Genomic DNA, 22,303 nt, shown 5'->3' on the forward strand with positions numbered 1-22,303 from the left:
CCCCGCCCCCCCGCCCCGCCGGGGTCCCGGGTCCCCCCGCGCGAGCCCCCGCCCGCCCGCGCCCCGGCCCCGGGGCGGGCCCCCCCCCCCCTGCGGGACCCCGAGGTCGCCGCCGCCCCCGCCGCGCGGACCGCCTTACCCGCCCCGATCCGCCGTCGCCGGGCACTCCGGTGGGGCGGCGGGGTCCGCGCCCGGCCCCGCGAGCGGCGACCGGCGATTGGCTCCGCCCGGCCTCCGCGCCGCCCAATCGGCGCGCGCCGCTGCCCGGCCGGGTCTGGGTTCAACGCCCCGGGCTCGGCCCCGCCCCGCCCCGGAGCCCCAGGAGAAGGGACGAGCCGAGGCTGCTCATTGGCTGGCGGCGGCCGTAGCCCCACCTCGCCGGGCCAGTGACCAATCGCAGCCCGGACGCCCGCGGCGGGGCGGGGGCTCCTGCCGCCCGATTGGCCGCGCGCCGTCCCCCTCGCCGGGGCGCGGCCACTTAGGAAGCGCGGCCCCCGAGCGCCGCCCCCGGCCCCGCCCGAGCGCGTGCCGCGTGGAGCTCCGTGTCCGGGCGTCATCTCCCGGCTCCCGCGGCCGGGAGGGCGCCCTGGGGAGCGCGAGGGGCGGCCCAGCCGGGGCCAGGAGGAGCCCCGCCGCCCAGGGCGCCCCCCGGCCTCGCCTCTCCCGCGCGGGTTGACTGCCAGGCCCGGGCCCCGCCTCTCCCCCGAGGGTTGACTGACAGGCCCGAGCCCCGCCTCTCCCCCGCGGGTTGACTGACAGGCCCGGGCCCCGCCTCTCCCCCGCGGGTTGACTGACAGGCCCGAGCCCCGCCTCTCCCGCGCGGGTTGACTGACAGGCCCGGGCCCCGCCTCTCCCGCGCGGGTTGACTGACAGGCCGAGCCCCGCCTCTCCCCCCGCGGGTTGACTGACAGGCCCGGGCCCCGCCTCTCCCGCTCGGGTTGACTGACAGGCCCGAGCCCCGCCTCTCCCCCGCGGGTTGACTGACAGGCCCGAGCCCCGCTTCTCCCCCCGCGGGTTGACTGACAGGCCCGAACCCCGCCTCTCCCCCGCGGGTTGACTGACAGGCCCGGGCCCCGCCTCTCCCCCGCGGGTTGACTGACAGGCCCGAGCCCCGCCTCTCCCCCGCGGGTTGACTGACAGGCCCGGGCCCCGCCTCTCCCCCGCGGGTTGACTGACAGGCCCGAGCCCCGCCTCTCCCCCGCGGGTTGACTGACAGGCCCGGGCCCCGCCTCTCCCCCCCGCGGGTTGACTGACAGATGGGAGCGCCATCTCTGTGGCGTGCGTGGGTTCCGGTTGATTGACAGGTCGTCTCTGCTGCGTGGGTTCCGGTTGGCTGACAGGTCGCCTCCGCGGCGCGCGTGGGTTCCGGTTGATTGACAGGCGGAGAGCCGGCCGCAGCGGGGTCTCCCGTGGGGGATCCTGTGCACACGGCGCCGCTCCCCGTCCGCTCCCCGGGACCTGTGGCTCGGGGACGCCCGGCCTCTGCCCCGCCCGGACCGGAGCCTCGGGAGGCCGAGGACCTGGAGATGGAGGCCCTGCGGAGCCGCACCTCCCCCCCACGCACGCCCCGTCCTCTCCTTCCCCCCCACGCACGCCCCGTCCTCCCCTCTCCCCCCCCACGCACGCCCCGTCCTCCCCTCTCCCCCCACGCACGCCCCGTCCTCCCCTCTCGTCCTCCCCTCCCCCCCACGCACGCCCCGTCCTCCCCTCTCGTCCTCCCCTCCCCCCCACGCACGCCCCGTCCTCCCCTCTCGTCCTCCCCTCCCCCCCACGCACGCCCCGTCCTCCCCTCTCCCCCCCACGCACGCCCCGTCCTCCCCTCTCCCCCCCCACGCACGCCCCGTCCTCCCCTCTCCCCCCACCGCACGCACACCTGGAGCATTTGGCGTCCTCGTTCTGCCTTCTGCCTGATCACGTCCTGTCCACCCGCAGGCTGACGGGCGTGCCTCCCTCCTTCCGGGTGTCTGAACCCCTGCCACGCAGCCCTGTGATCGCCCACCTGCCCCCCCCCCCCGCCGCGGCCTTGTCGAGGGGGAGTGAAGGGATTTGAGGCTGGATGGCCCACCGCGGCCTCCCTGGGGCTTCCTCAAATAGGGTGCTCTTGTCGGGCGTGGGGGGCTTGCCTGTAATCCCAGCCGCGGGAGGCGGGTGGCTCAACACTAGTTTGGGCCTAAGGTTACTGAGATAACCATCTCACCAGCAAGCCTGGGGCGGGCAGGGTACTGGGGGCTCAGATCCGATGACAGGGTTCAAAGCCACCCCCGGGCAGGAAAGTGGGTGAGATCCTCATCTTCAATTAACCAGCAAAAAGCAGGAAATGGAAGTGCGGCTTGAGTGGAAGAGCTAAGAAACAGTGTGGGCCCAGAGTTCCGTCCTAGTGCTGGCACGCGCGCGTGCACACACACACACCCCCAGCTGGGCACCAGTGGCTCATGTATGTAATCTGCATTACTCAGGAGGCTGCGATCTCATGAAGTTCACACGCAGCCTGGGCTGGAAAGTCTGTCTCTCATCTCCAGCGAACCAGCACCAGGCTGGAAGCACCGCGCGCACGCGGCCCGGAGCTCCTCCCGGCACCGAGGAAGGAAAAAAATATGTGCTGCACACAGTGGGATTCTGTCATTTTAAGGGAAAAGGATGGGCCTGGAAAATAGGACATGAAGCGAAATGAAGTCAGGCTCAGAAAGACAAGACATGCTTGGAAGCTAGCTCTAGATCATAAGCAAGCGTGCAAACACAGCCACCTGCAGCTACGCACACCCGTGCTCACTAGTATGGCAAAGCAGATGTCAAGGGTGCAGGTCCTTTGAACAAGCGGCACAAAATCAACCGCAGGAAGCGGGAGGTCCTGTTGTGTGAGCGGGGGGCCGGTGGGAAGTGGGGCGGCCAGGCAGGACGATGGGGGACCGTCGCAGCCCAGTGTACTGAGATGGAAATGGACCTGGGTCACCCAGGGGCGGGGAAGATGGAAGGGTGACGCGGACCAAGATGCACTTTACTCACAAGTTGGCGTGTGGAGAGGAAACCCCTTTGTGCAAGCATGCTTTTGTTTCTTGGGGAGGTGGTACTGGGGCTTGAACTCAGGGTCCGGGTGCTATGCCTGGGCCTTTGTGCCCAAGGCCGGTGCTCTACCTCTTGAGCCGCAGCTCCACTTCCAGCTTTTTGCTGGCTACTTGGAGGCAGGAGTCCCATGGACGTCCTGCTGGGCCGGCTCCACACCGAGACCCTCAGATCTCAGCTTCCTGAGTGGCTGGGACTATAAGGCGCCAGTGCCCAGCTGAGGCTGTCCAATTAAGAGATGAGCGCCGGGACCTGCTCTAGGCAGCGTTGGTTTAATCCAGGGAGCTGGCGGGACACTTCCTGGATGCAGCTCAGCTTTTGCTCACTAATGTCCTCGTGCACTGGTGTCAAACTTCTGCCTCTTCACTGTTCTCGCAGCCCAGGAGCAGAAGGGGAGGCCCAGGCAGCCCCCAGGCCAGAGAACAGCTCCTGTCTGAACATTCAGACACCCAGTACGCGGAGAAGAAACTTCTGGATGCCATCTCGTTTCTTTACAAGTCACGGTGTTTACGTTTTTGGTGTTTTTTTTTGGCCAGTCCTGGGCCTTGACTCAGGGCCTGAGCACTGTCCCTGGCTTCCCTTTGCTCAAGGCTAGCACTCTGCCACTTGAGCCACAGCGCCCCTTCTGGCCATTTTCTGTGTATGTGGTGCTGGGAATCGAACCCAGGGCTTCATGTATACGAGGCGAGCGCTCTGCCACTAGGCCATATCCCCAGCCCCCGTGTTTTCATTTTTAATTACTACCAAAGTATTTCATAGGTGCGGGTGGATCATGCCCGTAATCCTAGCTACTTGGGAGGTTGGGAGTTTGATCCCAGCTAGGCTGGAAAGTCCACTGGTTAGTTGGCACTTAAGGAAACAAGTGGAGCCATGGATTAAAGTGGCAGAGTGCTAGCTGGAGCACAGTGCTCAGGCGCTGAGTTCCAGCCCCGGGACTGGCAAAAAACAAAACAAACAAACAAGAAAACATACCCAGTCGGACATGACAATACAATTCTCTTTACTAAAAATACTTAGAGCGTCAGTAACACGCACAGCTGTCATCGGCTCGATTTGCCTCCGATAGATTCCTGTGCGCTACTCCACAGGAGCGGCTTCCGTCACCCGCGCGGTGCCTTTCAATACGAGGAGACAGAGACGGTGCGGAGCCTCAGACTGCGGACGGCAACACGGCCCGGCCCCCTCGAGGGGACCAGAGGCCAAGGCCCCCCCCCCCCCCCCCCGCTGAGTCAGCGCAAACTGAGCCAGGCCGTCCTCTCCTAAACCTGCGGTCAGGGTCGAAGGCCGGGGGCCACGCAACTCGCCCACGCCGGGCCGCAGCGCCCGCTTGGCACCTGCCAGCCTCCACCGTGGCCAGCACCACGCGGCAGCGCCCCTCCCCCCCCCCAGGGCGGCCGTGGCCAGCACCACGCGGCAGCCCCCCTCCCCCCCCAGGGCGGCCGTGGCCAGCACCACGCGGCAGCCCCCCTCCCCTCCCCAGGGCGGCCGTGGCCAGCACCACGCGGCAGCCCCCCTCCCCCCTCCCCAGGGCGGCCGTGGCCAGCACCACGCGGCAGCGCCCCTCCCCCCCTCCCCAGGGCGGCCGTGGCCAGCACCACGCGGCAGCCCCCCTCCCCCCCTCCCCAGGGCGGCCGTGGCCAGCACCACGCGGCAGCCCCCCCTCCCCCCCCAGGGCGGCCGTGGCCAGCACCACGCGGCAGCCCCCCTCCCCCCCCCAGGGCGGCCGTGGCCAGCACCACGCGGCAGCCCCCCCCACGTGGTCCAGTGTCGGCACGGAGGCCGAGCCCAACCCCGACTGCCGTGTTGGGGGGCAGTGCCGTGTGCGTAGCGGGCTAGGCGGGGGCCCCCCACCTCATTTCACACGACTAGCAAACCCGGCAGCGTGGTGTGCGTGCGTGTGTGCGTGTGTGCCGGGGCTTGGGCCACCCCGCTACCTCCAGCTTTGGGGTGCACACTGGAGATGGTTTCCCCGACTCTGCTGCGAGGGAGGCCTGGCTTTGAACCGTGGCCCTGGGCCGGCGGCTCCCGAGTCTGAGGACCGCGGCTGCGCACCCCTCGCTGGGGAAGCGCTCCCGCCCGCCCCCGCCCTCCCCCCCCCCCCCCCCGCGCCTGTGGGGCTCCCGTCCGCAGCGGGCTATCGTTTCCCTGTCAGGAGATCACCCGCCTCCGTGCGTGCGTCCCCCAGCGTGGCCTGGGCGTGGCCGGGGGGGCGGGCCGGGCTTCCCCGCCTCCGTGCGTGCGTCCCCCAGCGTGGCCTGGGCGCGGCCCCCGGGGCAGGCCGGGCTTCCCCGCCTCCGTGCGTGCGTCCCCCAGCGTGGCCTGGGCGCGGCCCCCGGGGCGGGCCGGGCTTCCCCGCCTCCGTGCGTGCGTCCCCCAGCGTGGCCTGGGCGCGGCCGGGGGGGCGGGCCGGGCTTCCCCGCCTCCGTGCGTGCGTCCCCCAGCGTGGCCTGGGCGTGGCCGGGGGGGCGGGCCGGGCTTCCCCGCCTCCGTGCGTGCGTCCCCCAGCGTGGCCTGGGCGTGGCCGGGGGGGGCGGGCCGGGCTTCCCCGCCTCCGTGCGTGCGTCCCCCAGCGTGGCCTGGGCGCGGCCCCCGGGGCAGGCCGGGCTTCCCCGCCCTCCGTGCGTGCGTCCCCCAGCGTGGCCTGGGCGTGGCCGGGGGGGCGGGCCGGGCTTCCCCGCCTCCGTGCGTGCGTCCCTCAGCGTGGCCTGGGCGCGGCCCCCGGGGCAGGCCGGGCTTCCCCGCCTCCGTGCGTGCGTCCCCCAGCGTGGCCTGGGCGTGGCCGGGGGGGCGGGCCGGGCTTCCCCGCCTCCGTGCGTGCGTCCCTCAGCGTGGCCTGGGCGCGGCCCCCGGGGCGGGCCGGGCTTCCCCGCCTCCGTGCGTGCGTCCCCCAGCGTGGCCTGGGCGTGGCCGGGGGGGCGGGCCGGGCTTCCCCGCCTCCGTGCGTGCGTCCCTCAGCGTGGCCTGGGCGCGGCCCCCGGGGCGGGCCGGGCTTCCCCGCCTCCGTGCGTGCGTCCCCCAGCGTGGCCTGGGCGTGGCCGGGGGGGGCGGGCCGGGCTTCCCCGCCTCCGTGCGTGCGTCCCCCAGCGTGGCCTGGGCGTGGCCGGGGGGGGCGGGCCGGGCTTCCCCGCCTCCGTGCGTGCGTCCCCCAGCGTGGCCTGGGCGTGGCCGGGGGGGCGGGCCGGGCTTCCCCGCCTCCGTGCGTGCGTCCCCCAGCGTGGCCTGGGCGTGGCCGGGGGGGCGGGCCGGGCTTCCCCGCCTCCGTGCGTGGCGTCCCCCAGCGTGGCCTGGGCGCGGCCCCCGGGGCAGGCCGGGCTTCCCCGCCTCCGTGCGTGCGTCCCTCAGCGTGGCCTGGGCGTGGCGGCGGCGGACGGCGGGGGGCCCGGCTCCCGGCCGTGCGTGGGCATCCGCGGAACCCTGGCCGCCGCGTGCCGCTGGGGTTCACGGAAGCACGTGGCGGTGTCCCCCGGAACTCACGCGGCCCGTGCCCGGCTCAGGTGAGCGCAGCGACGTGCGGGCGCCACAGACACGCGGGCGAAGACCCCGGCACGGGGCGATTGCGTGGCACGGGACGATCGTGTGGCACGGGACGATCGCGTGTCACGGGACGATCGCGTGTCACGGGACGATCGCGCGTCACGGGACGATCGCGCGGCACGGGACGATCGCGTGTCACGGGACGATCGCGCGGCACGGGACGATCGCGCGTCACGGGACGATCGCGTGTCACGGGACGATCGTGTGGCACGGGACGATCGCGTGTCACGGGACGATCGCGTGTCACGGGACGATCGCGCGTCACGGGACGATCGCGTGTCACGGGACGATCGTGTGTCACGGGACGATCGCGCGTCACGGGACGATCGCGTGTCACGGGACGATCGTGTGGCACGGGACGATCGCGTGTCACGGGACGATCGCGCGTCACGGGACGATCGCGTGTCACGGGACGATCGTGTGTCACGGGACGATCGCGCGTCACGGGACGATCGCGCGGCACGGGACGATCGCGTGTCACGGGACGATCGCGCGGCACGGGACGATCGCGTGTCACGTGCTGGGCCTGTGCGCACATGGGTTTCGGGAGGCGGCGCGGCTGGTCGCGTGCCAGCTCCGGGCCGCCTCCTCCTGCCCGGGGATTCTGCGCGTCTGCCCCGACCGTGCACGGCTCGTTCCGCGCGGAGCGGCCCCCGCGAGCCCCACGCCGCGCGAGACGGCGGGCCTGCCGGTCACCAGGCGTCAAGAAGCCAACAGGACCCTGCCGCGCGTGGCAGCGACACGCACAGGGCCGTGGGCGCGGACAGAGGCAGCGGCACTGCCCTGCGGGCGGCCGCGTCACCCGAGCAGCCAGACATGGCCGCCGATCCCAGACGGAGGGCGGTGGGCGTCCCACGGATCCCAGACGGAGGGCGGCAGCGTCCCACGGATCCCAGACGGAGGGCGGCAGTGTCCCACGGATCCCAGACGGAGGGCGGCAGTGTCCCACGGATCCCAGACGGAGGGCGGGCGTCCCACGGATCCCAGACGGAGGGCGGGCGTCCCACGGATCCCAGACGGAGGGCGGCGGGCGTCCCACGGATCCCAGACGGAGGGCGGGCGTCCCACGGATCCCAGACGGAGGGCGGGCGTCCCACGGATCCCAGACGGAGGGCGTTGTCGTCACACAGAGGCCATGCTTGTTCCGTGCGCAGCCGGCACCGACGTGGTGAGGGGGCTCCGAGGGTCAGGGAAGCGCCGAGACTCGAGCCACGTCCTCGCCAGCGTCCTCAGAGGGGTCCCCGGAGGTCACGGCGGCAGGGGCGTGAGCACAATGAGCGAACGCGATGAACAGGATGCGCCTGGCACGGGGCTGTGTCCCGCGTGTGTGTGTGCACGAGCACAGGTGACATGCACGCCCGCCGTCCGTCTTCACCGGCCCAGGGGCTCAGGCTGGAGCCCGGGGGGGGGGGGGTAGGGGGGTGGAGGGGGGGCGGCTGGGCTCCTCTGCGGAGGAAGCCCTCCACGCCGCGTGCACCCAGAGCTGAGCCAGCCCTTCCCGCTGTGACCCGCGGCGGTCGCACTCCAACCCCGCCAGCAACCGGGCAGCAGCGTGGCGTTCGGGGTGCAAAGCCGCCCAGACGCGTGAGGAAGGGCACCCCCAGAAGAAGGCCCGACACGAGCTCCGATTCCGCCTTTTATTTACAAAATGGACTGATAAAATACCCCCCATACTTACAGGCTCTGCCACACCACACACCACACGTTGATTTCAGCAGTGTAAATAGCACCATTCGGATTGTATGGAAAACCGAGACCGCGTCGCAGTCACTGTGTGGGTCACCATCACCATCCGGGGCCGGGCGGCCGGGCGTGGCCGGGCGTGGCCGGGCGGTGGGGTCCGGCGCCCCGCGGGAGCCCGGGGCCCGCAGGAAAGGCCGCGGGTGGTGACCGCCGCCAGCGCCGCGAGGCGGGGAGCCGACACTAGGAGAACCTCCGCGCCACGAAGTTCAGCAGTCCCCCGTGCTTGAACAAGGTCACGTCCACGTCGCTTTCGAAGGCGGCCAGGACGCGGAACGCCTTCCCGGTGCTCGTCTTGACACGGAAAGAGCGCGCGCGTGAGGGGCGCCGTGCCCCAGGGCACACGCCGCCGCCGGCCCTCCCGTGCGCGGTGGGGATCCGCCCCGCCCCCCCTTTCCGAGCGTGACCTCGGCTCTGGCTGGCCGTCACCTGGGGTGACTTGAGAGGAGCCCGGCACGGCCGCGGCTGCTCCGCCAAGGAGACGGTGGCGCAGCCCCGGCCCCAGAGCCGGCGATGCCCACGCGTGTCCCCCTCGTCCCCCCAACGCCAGCGCGGGCCGGGAGCGGCCGGAGTCCCAGTGCCCCCCCCCCCCCCGCCATGGCCGCAGCGTGCAGAGAATGGTGGCCAGAGGACGCGGCGCAACCAGGCTGGCAAAGGGCACACGCCTGCGGTCAGCACGCGGTGGCAGCGGGGCTGCCTCCGTTTCCCCGCCCGCCCACCCGCCCGGGGAGGGCCAGCTTCCGGTACCTTCATGCTCAAGGCCGTCCCGGGCGCCAGCCCCTCCGGAAAGGCGCAGGAGAAGGTCTCCCTGCCCGACAGCCCCAGGGAGACGGCGCTGTCCCCCGGGAGGAACTGGAGTGGCGCGATGCCCATGCCCACCAGGTGGTCCTTGTGGATCTTCTCGTAGCTCTCAGCCAGCACAGCTCGGACACCCTGGAACGAACGCGCCGTCACTTCCTCCCGGCCCGAGGCTGCAGCCCTCGACTGTCTCTAACCCCTCCGGGCAAAGGTTAAAGGTCAGCAGAGGCAGGCTCCCCAAGGGACGCCTGCTGTGGCTGTGGGGGGTGGGGTGGGGGTGGGGAACTGCTCCGAGCCCTGGTGGCTCCGGAACCCTCTGGACTGCAGTGCAGCAGTTTAAGATCCCCTCGCCCTCTCTCATCTGCGGAGGCCGGCTGGCTGTGGGGAAGGACGCCCCCCACCCCCTCCCCCCGCGGCTTCCAGGGCCTCTCCCCCGGGGTCATCACTGCTCGGTGTGCCTGCAGGACCTGTGTTTCCAGTGGCAGAGAAAGTAGTAAACTGAGGCACATGCCCCTGGGAAAGTCCCTGGCCTGTGCATCCAGTGTGCACCTCATACACAAAGGGGGGGGGTGGGGGAGCGGCTCCCCTTCCCGCAGGGATCGACCACGAGTGTGCCCGAGCACTTGGCTCGCCTGCTCTTTACTTAACAAGGGGCCTTCTCTCCATTAAACTCCCTGCCTTGTCACTTCACTTGTGCGTGTGTCTGTATTGAATTCCGTGCTCGAGACTCGGGAATCGAGAATGTTTGCCTCCACGGCCACTGCGGGGAATGCTAATAAATTCTCATCCAAGACCTAGAGCTTGACTGGAGTATTGATTCCAGCGATGTGAGTACTGACGTCATTCACCATCACCCAACAGAAACTCTTCACCATGAGGTCCAAATAATCACAAAAAAATCCAAGTAAGCAAAATAAACTTGGACAGGCTGTTCCTGACAAAGGAACACTAGCATTTCTTATCTTTTTATTTACTTTTTTGCCAGTCCTGGGTCTTGAACTCAGGGCCTGAGCACTGTGCCTGGCTTCTTTCTGCTCAAGGCTAGCACTCTGCCACCTGAGCCACAGCGCCACTTCTGGCTTTTTCTGTATATGTGGTGCTGAGGAATCAAACCCAGGGCTTCATGGATACAAGGTGAGCTTACTCTACCACTCAGCCATATTCCCAGCCCACTATTTCTTTTAAGGTGAAGATCGTCTTTCCCCACCTTTTTTTTTTCCTGGGCCTTGAACTCAGGACCTGAGCACTGTCCCTGGCCTCTTCTTTGCTCAAGGCTAGCACTCTGCCACTTGAGCCACAGAGCCACTTCTGGCCGTTTTCTATATATGTGGAGCTGGGGAATCGAACCCAGGGCTTCATGGATAGGAGGCGAGCTCTCTTGCCACTAGGCCATATCCCCAGCCCTCCCCGCCTTCTTCCGTAGCACCGAGGCGTTGTGCAGGGCAGTCTCGCTGTGCGGCGCCCCAGGTGGGCACAGAGGTGTATCCCTGCCCCACCCCCCATTCTAAGAAGATGACCGTGAAGACCCTACCAGCAAATACGGTCCTTTGGCGGCCCAGTCTCGTGAGTTCCCGGAGCCATACTTCTTTCCTGCTAAGATAATCAGGGGGATACCTTCTTTCTGGTACAGCTCCGCGGCTTCAAACACATCCAGCTGTAGGTGGAACAGACACGCGGGTCCTCAGTGCAAGCGCGGGTCCCGGAGCCCCGCGGGCCCCCGCACCGAGCGCCGCCCTTACCGTGCGTCCGGATGGAAAATGGATCGTTTTGGGGGCCGGCTTCCCAATGAACTTGTTAAAAAGCTTGATGTTGGCAAAGGTGCCCCTGGTCATCACCGCGTCGTTGCCCCTGCGGGCTCCGTAGGAGTTGAACTCACGAGGGGTAAGGCTGCGAGAAAGGCAGGGGCAGAGGGAGCACGCGCTGCTCAGCAGGAAACTCAGGCACACGCGTCTCCCTTACAAGGCAAACTCGACGCCGGCTCTGCGAGCGAGCGAGCGGCCGTCGAGAGGCCCCGGGCTGCGCGGCGGGGCTCAGGCCTTCACCTCTGCTGGGAGAGCGCGGCGCAGAGCCAAACCCAGCCGAGCTCTCGAGAAGCTAGGAGCTCACACTAGCATCCCAGTACCATCCACGAGCACTCAGTGATCTCAAGCCTCTTAGAAAACCTTTACGTTCTCTTTCCATTTTTCCTTTTATCTAAAGAAATTGAACTAAGGGCTGGGGATATGGCCTAGTGGCAAGAGAGCCTGCCTCGTATACGTGAAGCCCTGGGTTCGATTCCCCAGCACCACATAGATAGAAAAAGCCAAAGGTGGCGCTGTGGCTCAAGTGGCAGAGTGCTAGCCTTGAGCACAAAGAAGCCAGGGACAGTGCTCAGGCCCTGAGTCCAAGGCCCAGGGCAGGCAAAAAAAAGAAATTGAATTTAAAAAAATAGCAAGCCAGATGCCGGAGGCTCATGCCTGTTAATACTAGCTATTTGGGAGGTTGAGATTTGGAGGATCATGGTTCAAAGCCAGCCAGGGCAGGCAGGGAAACTCCAAGAGACTCAGATCTCCAATTAACCAGAAAAAGCTGAACGCAGAACTGCTGCTTAAGTTGCAGACAGAGCACACCGTTGAGAAAAAAACTCGGCACAGCACCCAGACCCCAAGGGGTTCAAGCCGCAGGACTGGCACCAAGAAAAAGAAACAAAGCTCTGAAAGTAAAAAGTGTGCTTCTCAAATCAGCTGTTGATTTAGCGTCAGCTGGACTGAGGCTTTTCTGAGGAGACCACGTCTTCCTGTGCAGGCCGGGCGGCCTCCCCCTGACCAGCCTCCTCTCCGGCCTCTGCCCGGCGGGGGAGGGGAGGCGGCGGGGACGCGGGGCGGGGCGGGGCGGGGCGGGGCGGGCGCCTACCCTCTGTTGGTCAGGTACTTGGCAGCAGCACTGCTCCGCGCGATGCTCCCCGCGGGCGATATGTGGTCGGTGGTGACGCAGTCCCCCAGGTACAGCAGGACGTGCGCGCCCTCCAGGGGCGGGACGGGGGCCGGCTCTTTGGTCTGGGAGGAGAGAGTTCACAGAGCTCTGAGCGCTTCCCCAGGGGCTCAGGCGGTGGCGGTCCTTACGACATCCAGCAACGAGAGTACTCACAAGCTTGTCAAAAAACGAGGGACAGCGGATGTAGGTTGACTTCACGTCCCATGGGAACAAAATGGAGTCGGGGACTTCTAGAGAATTCCACCGCTTGTTTCCCATCTGCAAATGTAGTTCCGGCAGATCAACCAAAGGAAAGGTCACCAAAAAGACTCAGAAAGACCCAGGGTGAGACTGAAATGCTGGGCAGCCCTGTCTACTTGGAAAGCGAAGCTAGCGCACTCTGTGTTCTACATGGCTGACATTCCCAGCTACTCAGGAGACTGCCATCTGTGGACCACAGTTCAAAGTCAGGCCAGGCAGGAAAACCCTTGAGGCTTGAACTCGGGGCCTGGGCGCTGTCCCTGCGCCTTTTGCTCAGGGCTGGTGCCCTGCCGCTTGGAGGCACAGCGCCACTTCCGGTTTTCTGGTGGTTCACCGACTTTCCAGCCTGAGCCTGGTGTGGCAGTTCAGCTGAGCCCTTGGGAGGCTGGGACTGGCAAGTGCGAACCAGCCTAGATTACAAAACAAGACTACCTAAGGAAACGAGCGCACAAACAAAACCAAAACTCCTGCAACCAGCTTTCCAGAGGACACAACTGACCCACGGAAACGATCCTCTTATTCTTTTCCACATGTCTTAACTATTTTTTTTAGTTGGTTGTGGGGCTTGAACTCGGGGCCTGGGCGCTGTCCCTGACAATCTCTGCTCGAGGCTGGCGCTCTAGCGGGTTGAGCCACAGCGCCACGTGCAGTTTTCTGGTGGTTTCAGCCCGGGCTGGCTTTGAATCATGCTCCTCAGATCTCAGCCTCCAGAGTAGCTAGGATGACAGGTGTGAGCCACTGGTGCCTGGCTGGTCTTTACCTTTTTTTTTTTTTGCCAGTCCTGGGCCTTGGACTCAGGGCCTGAGCACTGTCCTTGGCTTCTTCCCGCTCAAGGCTAGCACTCTGCCACTTGAGCCACAGCGCCACTTCTGGCCGTTTTCTATGTACGTGGTGCTGGGGAATCGAACCCAGGGCTTCATGTATATGAGGCGAGCACTCTACCACTAGGCCATATCCCCAGCCCTGGTCTTTACTTTTTAACATGATGTACCATTTACCCGTTTTCTTTCTAGCTCACTGTGTGAAGCTTGTGTTTCAGTGATGAACTAAACATGTACAAGAGCATCCGGTACACGGTAGGGCCTGAAGCATTTGCTAAATAGGTGCCTTTTCTGTCTCCGTATTTCCAGTTTTAAAATTAAAAACTAAAACCTCGAGCTGGTTTCAGCGTGTCCGGCCCATGCTCCTCGCTGCTCGGGAGCCGAGAGCTGAGCCTTGCACTCAGAGCCAGCCCAGGCAGCTAAATCCAGAGCCTTTTATTTCCAGTTAACCACTCAACCCAGTGGAGGTAGAGGGGCAGAGCGCAGCCCTGAGTGCAAAGGCCGGGGCAGGGCCTGACGCCGAGCTCGAGCCCCGTACCGGCGTGCGTGCTCACCCACACCGCCTCTGAAAAGCACCAATTTTTCTAGAAAGGCAAAGTACATAGGTAGGAAATGGGTGAGACCAAGATGTCACGGGGTGTTGCTGTTCCCTGTGAAAGGTGAGCCGTGGATGGGCGTCGGGTGAGGGCAGCTTCTCCGGAGCTCCGGTGAGGCGAGGGCGTGGCGTCGGCTGCGAGGCGCTCAGCCGCGCTCCCCGAAGTCAGCAGCTCCAGGCAGAGCGACAGTGCTGAGACCCATGTCTACACGCGGGGCTCCTTTCAAATTTTATTCTCTCCAGAAAGATTCATGATGAAAGAGCCATAAACCTCCTACGATGCTTTGAACTCATAGGGAGACAAGCCAGGCTCTTACCTCTATCTTCTCCTTCAGTGCTTTAAACATGGACAAAATCACATGCTCTTCTTCTACCCGCTGAACCTCTTCCCGGCTAGGCCAAATGTCATGCAGGTAAACGTCCTTGCCGGTGGGGTCAGTCCCTGGAGGAAAGTGTCAGGTGAAGCTCAGCGTCAGAGCAGAAGGCTCCCCTTCCAATGCTCAGGCTGCTCCCGAGTCCCCGCAGGGAACCAAGGGAAGGCCCCGAAGCGCGGGCGGGCGCCAGCGGCCACCCGACTGGCATCTGCTCGCTCCGACTCCGTCATCACGACACGGGAGCTCCTAAGCGCGCAAAGGATGGACAGACACGGGAGGCGCACCTAACGGCTCTGTCTGGAAATCGATGTTCACCGTGCCGGCCAGGGCGTAGGCGACCACCAGGGGAGGGGAGGCGAGGTAATTGGCACGGACGCAATCACAAAGACGGCCTTCAAAATGTTTGTTTCCAGATAATACTCCACAGGTAACCAAATCACCCTGGAAAACAAAACACAAGCACAAAAAGCCACACACACAAATACACGTGACTCACAAGCTCCGACCAAGCTGGGTAACCCCACGTGAGCCACCTCAATATTCTAGCTCTGAGAATAAGATAAGCAAAGCGTACCACTCAGTCGCAGGTACGGAAACTACAAATCCTACACATAGCTCACAATTCCTTCCATGAAAGGAATCATTCCAGAAACGCAGAAATGATGCGTGGTATCATGGAGACTCACGAGTTTACTCTTTCCAAGATGTGCAAGAACTAGAGAAACGTCAACCCATCAATATGTACTTCCTGTCACCTAAGGCAGCTCAGTTTACAATGTGTGCGTGACGCCAGGCGGCCACCCTTTACCTGTTTCACGGCATTCAAGACTGCTTCTGACAGGGGCGCCGTGTTCCCCACGCAGGTGGAGCATCCATAGCCAACGATTTCAAACCTGTGTTCAACAAGGGCAACACGGTGACGGAGCACACCGGTGAGATCGCTCCAAGACGGCCCAGGACACGCGGTGAATCTCTATCAGGCGTACACCGTCTCACCACACTCTGAGATTAGCACGCCGAAACACTCACAGGCTGTGCCTACATCACACAAGGGAACTCTTCAAATACAACACACGCCGGACACAACGTAACCTTCCCAAACACAGTCACGCCAGGTGCTGGTGGCTCACACCGGCAATCTCAGCCACTCCCTAGGAGGCTGAGAGCTCAGGGCCGTGGTCTGAAGCTGCTCTGAGCAGGAAAGTCTGTACGACTCCTAGCCCCAAAATAACAAGCAAAAAGTTGGAAGGGGCGCTGTGGCTCAAGTGGTAAAGCGCTAGCCTTGAGCAAAAAGAATCTCAGGGACAGTGCTCGGGCCCTGAGTTCAGGCCCCAGGACTGGAAAAAAAAAAGAAGTTCCAAAATACATCCTGGAAATATAACTAGCACGATCACTTAATTTTAGACTATGTTAACAAACGGAAGCCAGCTATACTTGTAATCCCAGCTGCTCAGGAAGCCGAGGTCTGAGGATCAGGTTCAAAGACAGCTGAATGGAAAACTCTGACTCTTACCTCCAATTAACCAGGAAAAGGCCAGAAGGGAGGTATGGCTCAGGTGGTGGGGTGACAATGGAAGGCTCTGAATTCAATCCCCACTACCAGCAGCATGCATGCACACACACACACACACACACACAGGCACGCGCACACACACACACACACACACACACAGCCTGTAAGGTGTTCTTCTTTCCTGAGCTGCGCGGGACGCACGCGTGGGGTGGGGGAGCCCTGGTCGGTGCCACTCTGACACGGAGGCCGTGGCGCCGTGTTTCCTTGTCTGCGTGTCTCCTCTAAGGGTCCTCGAGCGCTCACGCCTTATGGGTGGGGGGCCTCACAGGCGCCGTGGAGATGGCCACGCGCGCGTGCCCCGGCGTGCCGTCTCGTTCCCTCCTCTCGTGGCTCAGGAAAGGCCGTGGGACGCGGCCACGCGCGCGCTGCCACTTACCCGAGCTTGCTCAGGTAGGGGAGCACGCCGCTGGAGCCGAGGTAGTGCGTCACCATGCCGCTGCCCGGGGACACGCTCGTCCGGATGTACGGCCTCACGCGCAGCCCGGCCTCCACCGCCTTCTTAGCCAGAAGACCTGCGCCGCCAGCAAACAAGGGCTGAGGGCGGCGGCCGCCGTGTTCGGTGGGGAGCAGAGCGGCCTCCCGGCCCCCAGCGCGCCTTCCCCCTTCTGTCTACTCGACGTGGGTTCGCGGCACTGACAACTGGAAACGCCCGTGGATGCTAGCATTACGTCAGGTGGAACACAAGGCCGTGGACACGCACTGGAGACCCCGCCGACTGAGGTAGGAAGCCCGACGGCGGGGGCTCGCGCCTGTCACCCTACCTACTCAGGAGGCGGAGCTAGGAGGAGCATGGTTCAAAGCCAGCCCGGGCAGGAAGGTCCGTGAGACCCTCACGGATTCATTCATTCAATCGCTCATTCATTTAATTTTTCAGTCGTGGGGCTTGAACCCGGGGCCTGGGCGCCGTCCGGAGCCTCCTTTTGCTCAAGGCTGGCGCTCCACCACTTGCGCCTCAGCCCCGCTTCGGGTTTTTGAGTGGCTAATTGGCGAGGAGGGTCAGGCAGGCCAGGCTGGCGCGGCGCTGCGGTCCCCAGGCCTCGGTCCCTGGGGTCGTGGGGTTACAGGCAGGAGCTCTACCAGCAGCGCTCCGTGAGGCCCTCATCTCCCATTAACCACCGGAACACTGACACGGGGAGCTGTGGCTCAAAGAGGTGGCGCGCTTAGCCTCCCGTGAGAAGCTCAGGGTCAGCGCCCAGGCCGCGAGTTCAAGCCCCACCACACACGAAAGCCAAGCAAGGCCGGCGCGTGGCCTGGGCCCGGTACCTGCAGCCAGCATGACGGACGGGTTGCAGTTGTTGGTGCAGCTGATGACGGCCGCGATGACCACCGCCCCGTGAGACAGCGCGTACTCGCTGCCCTCGTACTCGATGCGCACCACGTCCTTCTGTCGCTCCGCCGCGATCTGGAAGCCCCGGAATCCAACCTGCCGGTGCACCGAAGGGGGCTACGTCGCGGGGGCTCGCGAGGGACGCAGCCACGGCCGAGGCACGCTCACACCGAATGCACGCAGGGGAGCGGCCCCCCTCCACGACGGGGAGCGGCCCCCCTCCACGACGGGGAACGGCCCCCCTCCACGACGGGGAACGGCCCCCCTCCACGACGGGGAGCGGCCCCCCTCCACGACGGGGAACGGCCCCCCTCCACGACGGGGAACGGCCCCCCTCCACGACGGGGAACGGCCCCCCTCCACGACGGGGAACGACCCCCCTCCATGACGGGGAGCGGCCCCCCTCCACGACGGGGAACGGCCCCCGCCACGATGGACCTGCTCAGCAGACAGCAGCAGTGGAGGAATAGCAAGGCCGCGACCTGTGCCGCAACTAAGAAAACACGGCAGCAAGACCCATGCCCAGACCCACACGGGCGACGGCCCGCGGACTCGCTGACGGCACGCGGACTCGCTGACGGCACACGGACTCACTGACGGCACACGGACTCACTGACGGCACGTGGACTCACTGCCGGCACAAGGACTCACCTTCTCGCTGAGGCAGGCCTGGAAATCACTTTTCATGTCCGCCACCGCCACTCTGTCCTGAGGCCGTCGGGGGCCACTGACGGCGGGAACGATGGAGCTGAGGTTCATCTGCGTCACCTACAGAGCCGAGGGGGGGGGGAAGCGGGGAGGGCGAGACCGTCAGTGCATGCCCCGCACTTCTTCCTAAAGCACAGCGCACATTCCCACTCCACGCGGCGCGGGACACACCGAGCCCACTCGAGCTTCCAGACACCGGGACGCTCACTACCACACACGGACATCAGCGCACAACCAAGGGGCCCCCGAACGGGAAGGCCCGGGTGAGATGTGGGGTCCACTCGCTGCTGTGTGTGTGCACGCACGGAGGGCTCCGCACACTCGCTGCCCTGTGCACGCACGGAGGGCTCCGCACACTCGCTGCCGTGTGCACAGGGAGGGCTCCACACACTCGCTGCCCTGTGCACACGGAGGGCTCCGCACACTCGCTGCCCTGTGCACACGGAGGGCTCCGCACACTCGCTGCCCTGTGCACGCACGGAGGGCTCCGCACACTCGCTGCCGGGTGCACACGGAGGGCTCCGCACACTCGCTGCTGTGTGTGTGCACGCACGGAGGGCTCCGCACACTCGCCCTGTGCACGCACGGAGGGCTCCGCACACTCGCTGCCCTGTGCACACGGAGGGCTCCGCACACTCGCTGCCCTGTGCACACGGAGGGCTCCGCACACTCGCTGCCGGGTGCACGCACGGAGGGCTCCGCACACTCGCTGCCCTGTGCACACGGAGGGCTCCGCACACTCGCTGCCCTGTGCACACGGAGGGCTCCGCACACTCGCTGCCCTGTGCACACGGAGGGCTCCGCACACTCGCTGCCGGGTGCACGCACGGAGGGCTCCGCACACTCGCTGCCCTGTGCACGCACGGAGGGCTCCGCACACTCGCTGCCGTGTGCACAGGGAGGGCTCCGCACACTCGCTGCCCTGTGCACACGGAGGGCTCCGCACACTCGCTGCCCTGTGCACACGGAGGGCTCCGCACACTCGCTGCCCTGTGCACGCACGGAGGGCTCCGCACACTCGCTGCCGGGTGCACACGGAGGGCTCCGCACACTCGCTGCTGTGTGTGTGCACGCACGGAGGGCTCCGCACACTCGCCCTGTGCACGCACGGAGGGCTCCGCACACTCGCTGCCCTGTGCACACGGAGGGCTCCGCACACTCGCTGCCCTGTGCACACGGAGGGCTCCGCACACTCGCTGCCGGGTGCACGCACGGAGGGCTCCACGGCCACCTCCTTTGTGCGCGGGCCCGGCTCCCTCACTGGCTGGAGCTGGCGACCCTGGCTCCGCCCAGCCCGCACCCCATGGCCCACCGTGCCGCCACGCCCGCCGTGCCGCGGGAGCACGCGCGCTTCCTGACGGGTGGGGTGGGTGCTCCTCGGGTGGTAGTGAGGTTTCCGGCATTCGTTACAGACAGGATTCTGCTCTGCGGGCCGGGCGGATTTAAACTCACCACCTCGCCTCAGGCGCCCAGGCGCGGGGATTACAGGGGTGCGCCATTATGCTTGGCGAGGTTTTTTTGCTAATGGGCACATTCCTTCCATTTCCACTTTACTTCAACTTACTTTTTCCTATTTTTTTTATATTACATTAAAGATGTGGACACGTGGGCCATGGCAGCTTGCGTCAGCAATTCTAGCTACCTAGGAGCTGGGGTACAGAGAATTAGAATCCCAGGCCAGCCCACACAAAACGTTTTCAAGACTCCCTCTCGACAGACGCAGCGGGGCACGGTGATGGGCGCCGGCCACCCCTGCAGTCCAGGTGGGAATCTCAAGAGAAACGTCCAGAGCCTATCTCAAACACAACGCAGGCAGGGCTGGGAATGTGGCCTAGGCAAGAGCGCTCGCCTCCTATACATGAAGCCCTGGGTTCCATTCCTCAGCACCACACACACAGAAAAAGCCAGAAGTGGCGCTGTGGCTCAGGTGGCAGAGTGCTAGCCTTGAGCTAAAGAAGCCAGGGACAGTGCTCAGGCCAGAAGCTAGGAGCTGGGACGTAAAACCAAATCAAAGTTCCTGTCCTCATGAAGCTTGTGTTCTAGCTGGGGGAAGATGGCTAAGTAGGTAAAAAAAAATGAATACATTAACTAGGGACATGACCAGAGGAAGAAAACACCGGGTGAAGAAATGAATCAAAACAACGGGGTACAAACAACAGCTCTCAAGTGCTTCCGACGCACCGGGCTGCACAATGGCCCTCTGTGGCCCGGCCAGGCGGGCTGGTGGACCTACCTGCGAGTACTCAGGCTCTGAAGAACTCTGCTCGTTCCTAAACAACTTCACAGCTTGCAGGTACTTTTCAACAGACTCAAGTTTGGTTTTGTCAAAACCTAAAAAAGAAGACACAATAATGAAGCACCTCTAATAACTCTCATGAATTTCTCTCTCTAGCTGGGAGAGAGTGCTGCATTCTACAAGGCCTGTTCTTCCCAGGGGTCCATACGACTCACCCATCCACTCTGCTAGGTGATGAATTAATTCACTTGTAAAACTGTGCCCCCCCAAACTGCAAGCACAGAATGCAGCTCCTAAGATGTATCTCTGACTAGAAATGAACAGCTCGACAAGAGCTCTTCACACAAAGAGGAACAAAAACATGGACTTTGATTTCATTTTATTATTCATTTATTTATTTTTTTTTTTGGCCAGTCCTGGGGCTTGGACTCAGGGCCTGAGCACCGTCCCTGGCCTCTTTTCCTCAAGGCTAGCACTCTGCCACTTGAGCCCCAGCACCACTTCTGGCCAGTTTCTGTATATGTGGTGCTGGGGAATCGAACCCAGGGCTTCAAAAAACATGGACTTTTAAAATGGTGCATGAAATATCCACAGTCAGCAGGACAGCGGTCCAAGTTCCCAGTCAACCAGGCTACAAGAACACCGAGAACGGAACCCTTGTTTGCTGTTTTCCCAAGGCGGTGTGCTTCTTATTCCTGGAAGAGACTGATGTCCACACTTTTGCCTGGTGGCTCCCCGCCTCCCGGTTACAGCAGGGGACACTGAGAATGCCCAAGGTCACTGGCCGGCACCAGTGGCTCGTGTCAGGAATCCTCGCTGTAAGGATCTCCGTCTGAAGCCAGCCAGGGCAGGAAAAGTCCCTGATGAAACACCAAAATGCTTGGTTCAAGTGGCAGAGTGCCAGCTTGAGCAAAAAAACATCTCAGGGACGGCACCTGGGCTCAGAGTTCAAGCCCCAGTATTGGCAATGGCTGCGCACGTGGGTGTGTGCTTGTGCACACAGAGAGGAGGCAAGGGAGTTCACAACTGAGTACAGAATGGGCTCGGGCTGACTTCTACCGGGCGGAGGGGTGTGTGTGTGGGGGTCCCTTCACTGTGGGGGGCAGGGGGACAGGCCAGGTGAGGATCCATGGGTCACGGGGCGAGTGTGAACTCTGCAGGCCCCTGACACCACGGGTTCAGAAGAGAGTTGCAGTGTGAACACGAGGTCATGGGCGCGCTGTGATTTACACTAGAAACAAAGCGTGTTTGTTCCGACGGTGGCACATTGGCTTACCTGTGTGTTCTAAGTGTTTCAATGTCACATTGTCAACAGGAAAAAAGCTGAGGACAGCACCGTACTCCGGACACATGTTTGCTATGGTAGTTCGATCGACAACAGATAACTGGGAAACTCCACTTCCGAAAAACTCCACGAACTTTCCAGCCACTCCTACTTGCCGCAGGTGCTTTGGGGACAGGCAGAAACAGTGAGCACAGCAGGAGGAACACAGATCTTCTAGAAGCTGTTAAGATCTAATTTTTAACTAATACTGGTGACAAGAGCTTTCAATCTTCACAGCATTTTATGAGTTGTTGTCTAATGTCATTCATTGTTAATAAGGGCAGAAAAGGTCCTGGAAGTTCCAGGAGATTCACGTGTCCACGACGGAGTCGGGGTACCCGGGCTCACCACGTGATTCTGCCCAGTTGGGAACTTTTCCCTTTCTTAGCAGCCCCTCACACAAAACCACTGGTGGCCTCTTAGATTTAATTTAGTGAGATATTACTACTACTGATGACACTGCAGTTATGTTAAAATGATACAACCATACGTTCTTCAAGTTGCAACTACCAGACAAAATATTTATGACATCATTATTGGTAAATTCCATTTTGGTAAGACTTAACATGATTTTAAACTTAATTTTTTGTTTCTTTAGTTGATCATGGGGCTTGAACTTGGGCCTGGGCGCTGCCCTGAGCTCTTCTGCTCAAGGCTAGTGCTCTACCACTTTGAGCCACAGCATCATTCCTGATTTCCAGGTGGTTAATTGGAGATATTAAGAGTCTCACAGGGCTGGGAATATGGCCTAGTGGTAGAGCGCTTGCCTCGTATACACAAAGCCCTGGGTTTGATTCCTCAGCACCACATAGATAGAAAACGCCAGAAGTGGCACTGTGGCTCAAGTGGTAGAGTGCTAGCCTTGAGCAAAAAGGAGCCAGGGACAGTGCTCAGGCCCTGAGTTCAAGGCCCAGGACTGGCAAAAAAAGAAAAAGTCTCACGGACTTCCCTGCCCAATCTGGCTTCTAACCATAGTCCTTAGAGCTCAGCCTCCTGCGTA

The 22,303-nt window shown here is 63.5% G+C and overlaps 1 protein-coding gene across 1 annotated transcript in view; it reads right to left on the reverse strand.

Moving 5' to 3' along the window:
* Positions 1-8,217: 8,217 nt before the first annotated feature.
* The window catches only part of Ireb2 (iron responsive element binding protein 2), a 39,191-nt gene continuing 25,105 nt past the window's right edge, over positions 8,218-22,303 (reverse strand). Inside the window, exons 9-22 of the mRNA XM_048329333.1 lie at positions 21,256-21,427; positions 19,977-20,074; positions 17,687-17,803; positions 16,972-17,131; positions 16,085-16,220; positions 14,944-15,028; positions 14,420-14,576; positions 14,079-14,203; positions 12,259-12,363; positions 12,025-12,167; positions 10,872-11,019; positions 10,664-10,786; positions 9,082-9,267; positions 8,218-8,628 (exon numbers count right to left, since the gene is read on the reverse strand). Of these exons, the coding sequence (XP_048185290.1) occupies positions 8,518-8,628; positions 9,082-9,267; positions 10,664-10,786; positions 10,872-11,019; positions 12,025-12,167; positions 12,259-12,363; positions 14,079-14,203; positions 14,420-14,576; positions 14,944-15,028; positions 16,085-16,220; positions 16,972-17,131; positions 17,687-17,803; positions 19,977-20,074; positions 21,256-21,427 (1,866 nt within the window). The 3' untranslated portion in view covers positions 8,218-8,517. The remainder of the gene's footprint in view (positions 8,629-9,081; positions 9,268-10,663; positions 10,787-10,871; positions 11,020-12,024; positions 12,168-12,258; positions 12,364-14,078; positions 14,204-14,419; positions 14,577-14,943; positions 15,029-16,084; positions 16,221-16,971; positions 17,132-17,686; positions 17,804-19,976; positions 20,075-21,255; positions 21,428-22,303) is intronic.

Source organism: Perognathus longimembris, chromosome 20 (genome assembly GCF_023159225.1).
Source record: "Perognathus longimembris pacificus isolate PPM17 chromosome 20, ASM2315922v1, whole genome shotgun sequence".
Lineage (NCBI taxonomy): Eukaryota > Metazoa > Chordata > Mammalia > Rodentia > Heteromyidae > Perognathus > Perognathus longimembris.